At 32.9% G+C, this 11926-nt stretch overlaps 1 protein-coding gene across 1 annotated transcript in view; it reads left to right on the top strand.

Moving 5' to 3' along the window:
* Positions 1-1781, top strand: part of SLCO4C1 (solute carrier organic anion transporter family member 4C1) — a 49449-nt gene extending 47668 nt beyond the window's left edge. The window contains exon 12 of the mRNA XM_011379145.1: positions 1627-1781. Within this exon, the coding sequence (XP_011377447.1) occupies positions 1627-1781 (155 nt within the window). The remainder of the gene's footprint in view (positions 1-1626) is intronic.
* Positions 1782-11926: the final 10145 nt, after the last annotated feature.

Here is an 11926-nt window from a genome sequence, read left to right as displayed (position 1 = left end):
ATATTCATTGCAATTTTGATCTCATTATTTTGGCACATGTATTAGATAGCTTATTGCTCTTACATGTTTTTAAACCCAGAGTATGCTGTCTGAATTTATAGTGACAGTAATAAAATATCTACCAAAAAAATAAATACATAAATCCAAAAAAACAATGGGAGAGTAAATATTGACTAGATCTGGCAAAATTAATCATCTTACCACTTTTACCTGTTAAAAAAAGCACTTTTTTTCCCCAATGTGTTTTTATGTTTAAAAACTTAATTGGTTGTTTGTATTCTTTGACCAAAAGATATAGGTAATGAATTGTTCTTTTTCCTACTTTGTGATGGACATGAGAATTTTTTTCTCAAAGCACACATACTCTTAAATTTTCCAAAAACATTGTAACAGTAATGCTATATAATTAATCTTTCTATAAATCTAGAAATGCTTAGGTCAATAAGCATTACTGTTTTTCAAGTACATGTTTTTGAGTAAAATATTAATAATTAACACAAAGTAGCTACTGCAAAAACTACATCGCAAAGGCCATTTAGCTTATTTGACTGTAATTTACATGCTTGTACTGTGCCAAGGACTAGTTTCTCTTCTTTGGCTGAGCACGAAACCGAGTTTTTTGAAAACAAAAGCTGGTGAAGTGAATCTTAATATTTCATGTTTTAATTAATATTTAAAAGTAAATTTGGTTGAGTATTGTATGTGATATATTTCCATAGAGGCTTTCCCTTAAGAACTCCAAAGCTTAGGGGGTCAAATATGGGGTGACAGAAAGAAATCTAACTATGGGAGGTGAACACACAGCATAAATGTATATATATATGTCTTACTGTTAAAGTGTACAGCTGAAACCTTTGGATTTCGTTAACCAATGTCACCATAAAAAAAATTATTAAAAAAACTAAAATAAAATTTAAAATAAATAAATAGAGAAAAGAAAAAAGAAATTGTTTTCACCAAAGCCAGGTGGCAGTGCCACTATTATATAGCCCTATCATTCTGAGTTGGTGGCCCATTGCTTCTGCACTGCTGTCTACCTGCACAGGACTTTCTTCTTGTGATTATTGGGACTATTATGCTGTTATTTTAACATTCACCATTATTATAATTTAACATTTTTTTTATATCCTAAGGAAAAAAATCTCCAAAGCTTTTTTATTTTTAGAATTATTTTCTATCATGAACATGAAGATTCTATACCTTTATTTCAGGTTCAAGGATATTATAAGCTGTTTTCCTTTGTCATTGACTTTTGATTGCTTGCAATTAGATATGGTGTTGTGTAAATGAAGTTAGAAATAGAACATGGATTTATTCCATTCTATAAAACATTTATTTTATAAGAATATACATTCATAACCAAGAATAGAATAATTATTGTACATTTTTATTGCTTAGAAAAAAACAAAGGCTAGTTCATTGAAATGTATATAGATTTTTTTTATTGAAGAATATCATCTTTCTCTCTAAAGTTTTAAAAATTTAAAACACTTAAGTGTAATGCCTACGTACTCCTTCTCTTTAAACTAGTAAATTTCTATTTGTGAAAAATTTCTCCATGAGAATTAATTTTTATAATAATTTGTAAGGCCCAGATACATGATTCATTCTTCTTTTTATATTTAGGTGTTACTTGTAAAATTGTCACCATTTTCTTCAATGGGCTTGCAGTATTTTTGTATAAACCGCCACCATTAGACACAGATGTGTCATTTCAAAATCCGAATGCAGTTGGGACTGCTGTTTCAGTAGAATGTGACCCCCACCAAAGCAGGAAATGAAAGGTGAAATAGAAAAAGAAGAAATCATTTTACAGGTGGAAAATTGGCCTCCATTTGTAAGAATGCACATTGCCATTGCAGCATTATCTACCCAATATGGACAATCATTTTAAAATTGATATTTTATAATTAAGTGTATTTTCTGTATATGTATGGACTCTTATTGATTTTTGTTTAAATGTAAGATATAGACCTGTGCCTTCAAACCCACCAGAAGCCTCTTAAAACATACACACACATATTTCCCATTGTCTAGATACAAAATACCCAACTAATAAACTAAACTAGAAGAAAAAAGCCAATGATTAGTTAACTTTACATTTTAAAAACAAAGTGTTGTTTCCATCCCTCTAACAACTTGTTTTATTTTAATTATCATTTCAGTAGTTGGGGCTTATTTAGAAAATTTATAGTGTAAAATTAAACTAATCAAATTTATGTAATGATTTTCAAAGACTATTATTATTGAAAGCCCACGAATTTAAAACCAGCTAAATAATATTTATTTTTAAAATTACATATACTAATCTGTCCTTTATCACAGAAAGTTACCCAACTATTAAAGTATATAGTGAATTCAGAAATATTATCATTATATACGCATATTTTCACTTTAACTCAAGAATTCCAGGAGGTAATTTGTTGTATCGTTGATTTTTAACATTTTCCTCTAATGAATCTGTAATAGTGTTATTCAATTACATGTCTTCTGGAGGAAAGTATCAGCTTCAATAAAGAAAATAACCAATTAGACACAAAAGGTTTCTTTTTTTTTTCCTCCAATGGCTTAGGTGCAGTTTATTGTTTTTCTTTGAAAAAATTTCTTAATGAACTATTTATTGATCAATGTTTAGATACTCAGTACTTTAATTTCATTGTAAAAACTGATTACCTAGTACATTACTTATAGCACCTGAAATAGTGCTTTGCTTATAGAAGGTATGTATTATTGTTGTTTGTTTAAAACACACTCTACTCTTTAACTGATCCATTTATTTGAAAGGTAAAGTATTTCATGTATCTGATAATGTTATAACATTCCATTTATTCAGGTCAGACTTCAGCCAACTTTGTCTACTCAGCATACAGAGGAAATAGATCAGTGAACATCAACAAAAATAACTTATACCTGGTCAGGAATTTTACTGATAAGAAAAGTGTTGATGTTCATACTCATCTGAAATTTTTGTAAAATAAGGTTACCAATTCAATCAGATTTCTAATTAGCTTTCCCTGAAATTACTTTCTTATAAGCACTGTGATCAGAATAACAAACTGAGTGTAATGGCCTGAAATCCAGGATCAGAAGCACTAGTAATTCACAGAGTTTAAAAGATTTCATGGTAATCTGTGGCCAAAGATGAGTCAAGAAACTAATAGCATTTATAAATTGAAATGCAATAAGGAATGAATTAGAGTTAGGTAACCAAGCATACTCTAATACTTTGAGTATTAGAGAATTAGAGGAGCAATGGGGTCAGGAATGAGAGAGAGAGACCTACTTAAACCAAGAACGTATAAACCCCAGTTGTTGAACCCAGCTGGGTAGTCAAAAACTCAAGTATTTGGGAAGCAGGAAATTCATAGCAACCAAAGAGACAGTGCAGGGTAGGCAGGGGAACAAACACGTGATACTTGGATTCAGAATCATTCTCCTCACCCAACAAACACATTTTAAATGCTGCTTCCTTTTGGAGCCAAGGCTAAAGGAGAGTTTAGGTTTTCTGTGTCCTATACGCAGAAATGTGGAATTGAAAATTTTTCTGGATGTGAAATAATGTTAAATCCTGAGGAACTCACTGATAAAGATGTGAAACCAACAGCAAGAGAGGAAACACAATAACTGAAAACATATTCATCTAAGTCCACTTAATTAAGAGAAAAGAAATCACCCCATACATAGAAATAGTTTGATGAACAAGTGACTAAATAGTTGGCATTTATAATGAATTTTAGTTATTAAGGGTTTCATTGTATTCTGTGTACTCAGTTTGATACATTTTTACATTGCTTCTTACTAATGATTAAAGTGAAAATGTTTTTGGCGCTTGAAGGAAGTCAGTCTCTTATTTATAATATATATATTTATAAAGAATACCTCCTTTTATAATATGGCAGGAAAGACACTACTGTAATTTATAAACATTGTTTATACTTTTGGATTCTCCTAGATTATATGGGTTGGTATGCTACTTCTAAAACAAAATTTTTCATAGTATGTATTTTTCACAATTTGTAATGATTTTTAACTTAGCTTGAATCTATAAGTCGACCTATGGTGATTTTTGTACATAATTACATATATGTCTTAAGACTTTTATTTTAACATTTGGATTTCCTTAATGCAAGAAATACAAAAGTAGTAAATCCAAACTCATACATGGAAAGAACTGTATACAATTGATTTAGCTATGTAAATTGGAGGAAACTATAAATAAAATTTTAGCTCTATTTTCTTTCAAGATTTTCTTTTGTAAACAATTATGCAAAATGTATATACATGTCTTTTTTAAAAAAATCAGACTACTGGATTGTTTTGAATGTTTAACCTTATTAAATGGTACAGATTTTAAAATATGATTTATCTGTTTATGAAAACATGCACACGTGGTTGGGAGAGGGAAATCAGTGTATTTTTGAACTTGGTGAATGTAATTTAGTTAATCCGATGATTTCTGGTATCTCAGCAGGTGAATTTAATTCAATATAAAGCACATACATTATGAAATATGTACTAAAATTCTTCACAATAATCTCCATCTATGACAGATGGGTATATAAGATTTATATGAGTAGGATACATGTTTCAAATGGCTGGCTGTAAAATATCTGACCCTGCAAAAGTAATGTGTTTTGGAAAGGTTATATTTAATTCATCTTGAGTTGTCAAAATAGTATAGCATCCTTTAAACAGATCAGATTGGACAGTAATATGAGATGTAATGTCTTTTACCCCTCACTACAACACATTCAGGCTCCTTCAGCATTTTTTGTACCCAAAACAGTAAACACTAACTTACACATTATATGTAAGTGATCAAAAATAAATAAAAGACATATTTTAAAAAACAATCTGTACATTGGATCAAAATATTTTAGTGTTTTAGCTAAAATTAATTTAGCTTCTAAAAATCATCCTCAAGAATTTACATCCTAATTTTAGATTTAGCTTGTCTGACTTTGTTTTTAAACTTTATAATAATTTTATACTTTTAAAAAGTTATAAAAATAGTACGAACAATTCCCCTATAAGCTTTACTCAGTTTCTTCTAATGTTAACATTTTAAATATCCATAGAGCAATAACCTAACCCAGGAAAGTAGCATTGGAGAAATAGTTAATACCGCAAAAGGGCATGCATGGCAGAGCTATTTCCTGCGATGGCAATATTAGTTTTTTTGAATGGTTGAACTCTATATATTAAAATGGTGCATTTTACAATAAGTAAATTATACCCCAATAGAATTGATTCATAAAGAAGAAGTGATAGAAATAATGTTAAAAACAAAACGAAAAATACATTGCTGGGCAAATAAACAATAAAAAACCTTGCTGGGTGCTTCCAAGTCATATGAGAAGCCCCTGAGAGAATCATGGTAATGTTGAGGATGTTTCTAAGAAAGGAGGCTGGTATCTTCCCTAACTGGATGTTTGCTGAGTTCAGTCCCATCAGAATGGAGTATGTACTCTAATATGTTGAGAGAGGAGAGGAACACAGAATTGGGTTCCTGGCTTAACCCTAGTGACACACAAACAGGAAGCCTTGGAGAGGTAGCTCACGACATCTGAAGATGAGAATTTCGCATGCCGCGAGACATGTTGGAACACGACTTTGTCAAGCCGTCTGGATGGGACTCTGTCCCCAAAAGCGGCCTACTGGACGGTTCCTGGCTGACGATGATTTGACTTAAAATTTTCTGACTTTAAGATGGCATGAAAGCGGTAAACATTCAATAAAATCCATGCTTTGAATTATGATCGTTTCCCAGGCTAGCAAGAAACAGTCCGGTGTTCTCCAGAGGCTGGGCCTCAGAAGCAAGCTGTGGCTCCCCGGGCAGCAGGAAGGTCAGGAGGGTACGCAACCCATACGCTATGGTGTGCTGTGTTGCCTGCGTTTTTTGTTTTTGTTTTTGTTTTAGTTCAGCGCTTCAAACGTTCTTCAGGTCCAGTGTGCTTTCAGCTGTGTGCGTTAATGGTGAATACCCAAACAACTATTTTTCATTTTCAGTATAGTATACAATAAATTACATGAGACATTCAACACTTTATAAAATAGGCTTTGTGCTAGATGATTTTGCCCAACTACAGGCTAATAGAAATGTGCCAAGCATGCTTAAGGTAGGTTGGTCTAAGCTAAGATGTTGGGTAGGTAGGTTAAGTGCTATAATGTATTTGAAGGTAGCAATGAGTTAAGAATAAGGCCCTTACAGATTGTTTTCATGAGTTTCATCTTTTCGAGTTACTTTACTGTCTTTGTGTCCTCCTTTTACTTGTTCGGAAGAAATAAACAAGATTTGCTTATTTAGTAAATTTTTTCCTCTCTTACCTGTGAAAAAAGTCTTCTTTTTGAAAATCATTAGCTAGAGTTTGAGTTGAGTGAGTGGCAACAAAATCACCTGTGGAGCTTTACAATTAACAACGTTCAGGCCCCATCCAGGGCCAATTAGATTCACTTGTTAAACATTTCCTCCGTGATTCTAAAGTGAAATCGGGGTTAGAAAATGTTAAATATAAACTAACACACTGAAGATGATGTGAAGGTTATGAATCATATTTTGTCAGTGATTTAATTATTTTTCTTATTTCTGATTTTGATCTTTAAGAATAAAAGTTTGGTTTGAAAACAAAGGATAGAAAATGAATAATGTGGTAATTTTAAGGAGTGAGGTACTTTTGAGACGTCTGAAAGTATGAAAATCATGTTCTCCCTGGGATAGAGTAAGTAAGGTGAGTTGGCGAAGAAAGTGCTAGAAAGTTGGAAAGCAATGGAGAGAAACTTACCTTATTTTAAAAATTTCCCAAGGCTCTTCCTTTCAGAAATAAAAATTAGCACCATTTGATAATTTTCTTCTTTTCCTGCATTTTTAGTAAGCCACTTCAGTACTAATGGGGGCATAACACTCACTACAGTATATATTATGGAGAGCTCCAAGAGTAGGTTGGGTGCAGGGCATCATGTGCTGATGGTAATGGGAGAAATTCTGACAAGGAAAATGGAGCAGATTTGTCATAACTAAGTGGAGATGCTTAACACACTGATGGACACAAAACAAAGACAGTCTGGCACATGCTCCTCAGCTGTATTCTTGAGATTTTTCAGAGAATATGGAAACAACTGACCCATCTGGCTTTCCAGTGACAGAATACTCTGACTAGTCTCTGCTAGTTGTCAGCAAAACAGAAGCTTGCCCCAGAAGAGGAAAAACTAAATCACTGTATCAAATATGGCTAATTTTTTTTTCTCTTCCCCACTCTTTTCTATGTTTTGTATATGTCCTTCTTTTGTCTTAGATTAAGTCAATCTATTACTGGCTTTCCTTTTATTCGTATAGGTAAATGATGTAATGATAATTACCATATATCTTTGACAGGGAATTTGAAGGTCAGAAAACTATAAGCGGCAAAACGTGTTGAAAACACTTTAAAAACAGATAGCAAAGATCAGGTAATTCTAGTGAACATGAGGCTGTTATTGCTTATTGAAAAATATTAGTTATTGCTTATCTATTGAGTATGAGGAAGTGTGCTAGATGTATTACACATTTTATACTCACTACAATGGTAACAATTATTTCATGTGAGAGACAACTAAAGCCCAAGGAAATTAAGTTTTTAAGGCCAAAAAGCTAGTAAGTGTCAGAGCTGGAATTTGAATCCAGTTTTTTGTGGCTCCAAAGCTTAAGTCCTCCCCCATATACTGAGGATAACCACATAAATTTAAAAAACAAAACAACAGAACAACAAAAAAACACAATTTTTAGTTATGGGGACTATCCTATATCTCTTTAAATTCTAAAAATTATATTTCATGAAATTATAGTTAGTAAGCAAATTTGAGGCACTAGATATAAAAATGTGCCCGTCAAAATTAAGAAAGGTGTTAATTTTAAATCCTTTCATATACTTCCCAGATTTGCAATTCATATTTCTATCAAAAGGTGGCGGTGTTGTTTTACTACCAAAGTAAAGGTGCTTTGCGTTCTCAACCTTTTCCTTGATGGAGCATTTCTGGCTCTGGTGAAAAATGCATTTACATTTTTTTTATTATCATTGTTCCTAGTCTAGTGATTTTGCCAGAAATCTTTTCTCACTGCAGATAATCGGAAGGATTTTCAGTTAGATGAGAAATTAATAACTAAGGAGAATTGTTTGGCGGATGCAGCTTTCACTGTACTGACTTCTTTTCTCATTTCGAAAAGAAGTAGAATGGGACATATTTCTGATTTCACAGGTTTTCTTTCCAGATACTGGCCAAGAGTGAATTTTTTGATATTCTATATTTTAAATAATATCAAATAGCTCTTTAAATTACCTTTCATAGAAAGATTTTGATCCTTATAAAGCATAGAAAAGAAATACCAAAATAATAAATTTCAAAATTTTGACCAGGTTGTCTTTCCTTTAGTAAGCATGAATTCTTTACATACTAAGATTATTAACATTTTTTACTATCTTATACTTGGATTTCCTGCCATTGATATAAGACTCCCTCAAAAAAGAATTAAAAAAAAAATAAATCTGAGGCTATAGATAATATGTTCTCATACTTATTATATGCTTTTATTATATACAGTTATATACAATTTATTATATACAATTGTGTTTACAATTCTCAAACTCTTTTGTATAAGAAATGCATTATATTCTATAGTTTTCTTACAAAACTGCTTCTCTCAACGTTTAATTTTTAAGGCAACTGTCATACACAGTGCTGTGACTGGAGTTACTCTCCTCAAAAACGTAGCATCTAATTGTTGAACAATTCAAAAAGTCAAAACATTCAGCTTACAGAAACATTTACTGGCCCTTTACTTAATGCCAGGAACTGTTTTTGAGTTCTAAAAATACGGGGCTGGGGTGGAGGACTGAGAGGCACTCTGTATTTATTCTTTAGGGGTTCATGAACTTTTGTAAATTGAACTATGGCTAATCAATTATATTAAAATGTAGTTCAATTTTATCACCATGCTTTTTATGTAGAGGAGTTTGGTGTCAAGCATAGCACTGATAGTATAAGAATATAGCTCCTCCCCTCTCCCGCACTTCCCAAGCTAGTGCTTACAGTCAATAAATCTATAAAAATTTAATGTGGAGTGTTCAAGTTGTTACCAGAACACACAAGAGGTGTGACTTGACAATTCTATTTGGAATTTTTATGCAGGAAAGTGACAGCTGTGTTAGTGATTTAGAAGATGATGGATTGACATAATGTTACAAAGCAGTGCCTGATCACAAATGACTTGCACAGCTCTGTGCCCACACTGGTTTAGTTAGAGCAATGGAACAGACAGAAACCCCGATTATGCATTCAATCCTAATTTTTCACAGGTGATGCTGCTTTTTACTTCACAGAGGAGAAAGAGAGACATTAAATAGGACTGTTTTCAGCTTCTATTTACATCTCTTTACATCCTGTTTAAAAATTAACTTTTATCTGTTTTTTTTTATCTCATCTCAGTGGAAAAGAAGCCCTTCCTTTTAAAAGGTAATCTATCCACGCCTAGCTCCTTCATTCCTTCTGAGTCCCTCTGATCTTTCTCAAGACCTTGATCAATTAATTTCCCTCTGTTCTGTAGATTACATTAATCTCTTCTGTCTTCTGTCTCTTTCACATTTAAAGAATTCTTTCCCTAGAAAATTCTCTCCTTCCAAATGCCCAACTGTAGGCCTGATCTGCCTCCCCCTATTCAGGCTTATAGTGGGCATCTCCCTTGGGCTAATTCACAGGCATCACAAACTTGATTTGTAAACAGTTGAACTCACCATCTACCCTGCCTCCTCCAACTCAGCCTCTTTTCTTCTCTAGTTTTCTCCATTTTTATTAATGGCCGTTCCCAGCTGATTCCCAGACTCCCTCTGCCTTTGCATTCTAAATCCATCAGCAATTCTATTCTAAACGCTTAAACAATCCCTATGTCAACAACAGGTTATAAACTAGCAACAAATATTGTATATAATGGCTATAATTTTAATGAAAGGATAACATAGAAACATAATTTTAAATTTCTTCAATAACTATGTATTGCGTTATACTATGCGAAAGCAAATAAGTAAAATGCCGTATCTAGATCTAAATTTTTATTTCTCCATTATCTGTATATATTATCAAGAAACAATTGAACTAAGGAAAAATCAAGAATGATAAAATACTAAATTTAATTTCTTGGCTGAATTTTGATTTCCAAACATTAGTTCTTTCAGCAACAAAAGGCAGTATCTTTTTTTAAGAGGTAGGGAGAGAGGACATCATAGACTCTCGGTGTCTGACAACTGGCTTTAACCAATGGAAAAGTAAACTTTGTCTTCGCTGCATTACAACTCAGAGCAAGGAGCCCACTGAAGATGCACTCGTATCCTTCCACAGAAATGGGGGCCATGGGGAAAAGGGGTGCTATCTTCCTTGATGACTGCATTTCAAGAACTTGGGAACCAAGTTCTTACAAACAACATTCCTGGGTTTCAAAACAGGCAAGAGACTTTAAAAATATTTTACATCTCTAAAAGGCTGAGAAAGAATTCACAATGATCAGGTTTCTAAAGTAATTGTTCTAAGAAAAGAGAGGCAGGGAGCCTGCTGTCGGGAAGCTTTTCTAAACTTAAGTCAAGCTGAGGGCAATGTTGAGGCTTTCTCTGTAGATAGGATGCAAATTCTTTCACTTTATTTCAGTTTTCTCTAAAGTCTCTCTAAGCACATTTTATACAGCATATCCTCGTGGTTGCTTGGTATATGAATTTGGATTTAGAGAATCCATAATCCTTTTAAAATTTTAGTTGATTTACTCTATTATTTTTTAATTAAACAGTACATTTATCAATGGATTTGTTTTTAATTAAAAGAGTGTAATAGAGCAATTAGTTGCTAGAAACTGAAAAAGTAAGCCACAGTCTTTTCAATAGACATTGATCGTATTTTGACTCTTAAATTCTCATGTAAGAACACTCATAAAAGACTGCTATGAACAGAACAGGCTGAGATAACACAGGCTCAGATGCACTAAAGCTAATTACCTACAGTAAATGGTTTGAATGTGGGCCAATAAGAGATTGGGAAGTAAGCGTATTAAAGCCACTATAATAGAAGACATGAAATGAGACAAAAGAAATGAGGGATGGAAATATAATGCATGAAAGGAAAGTCATACAAGAGATTAAGAAAATTACATTGCTATTGTGTTTTATTCCAGTTAAAGTGAATGACCTTCATTGGCAATGGTTCATGAATCCAGTATTTATAAGAGAACACAGACACATACAATAGCATACAGGTTAGCTCCTTTTTGCCTTTCTCTGTTTCTTTCCTATTCTTTTCTCCCTAATGCTTAGATAATTAGCTTTGTCGCAGATATGCAATCAATACACATGAAACCTTAAAGAAAGAGATTCAATAGGCTATGTTTATCTAGCTGAGGACAAGACTTGCGATGTCCTCTTCACTAGTCATAAAACTGCTGATTTATTATTAATAACTGTTTAATTGATGAAGAAATGTGTTGTCAGAGCATTTTCCCAACTTCCAGTGACTTGCTAGGCCCAGGAAGTCTGACTTTCTATTAGATGGGTAGCTCCATTTTGGTGGAAAGTAATTTTTCATTAATTTATTCTCATGCTCATAAATGTGAATAGTGTGCTTTATTATTACTATGACAAGACATCAGTGGAGATAGGGGAAAAAACCTAAATTTGGTGCCATCTCTGATCTGTCCTAGGTAGAAAGATTGTCTTAGAATCATTCCCATTCTAATGAATATGCATTAACTCAGAGGTTGGGAGGGAGCAAATACCTTTCTATCCTTAAAGTTATGGAAAAAAGAGGCATGGACTGAGGCAATTTGCCATACTCCTGTGTTGCACAGTAATTTTGCAGAGAGGAAGTAACTGGGCCAGCAATTCCCAAACTTACTTAGTTCACAACAAATTTAGTGTCT

Source organism: Pteropus vampyrus, unplaced genomic scaffold (assembly GCF_000151845.1).
Source record: "Pteropus vampyrus isolate Shadow unplaced genomic scaffold, Pvam_2.0 Scaffold11, whole genome shotgun sequence".
NCBI lineage: Eukaryota > Metazoa > Chordata > Mammalia > Chiroptera > Pteropodidae > Pteropus > Pteropus vampyrus.
Note: the sequence above shows the minus strand (reverse complement) of the source record. Positions and strands in the feature narration are given on the sequence as shown.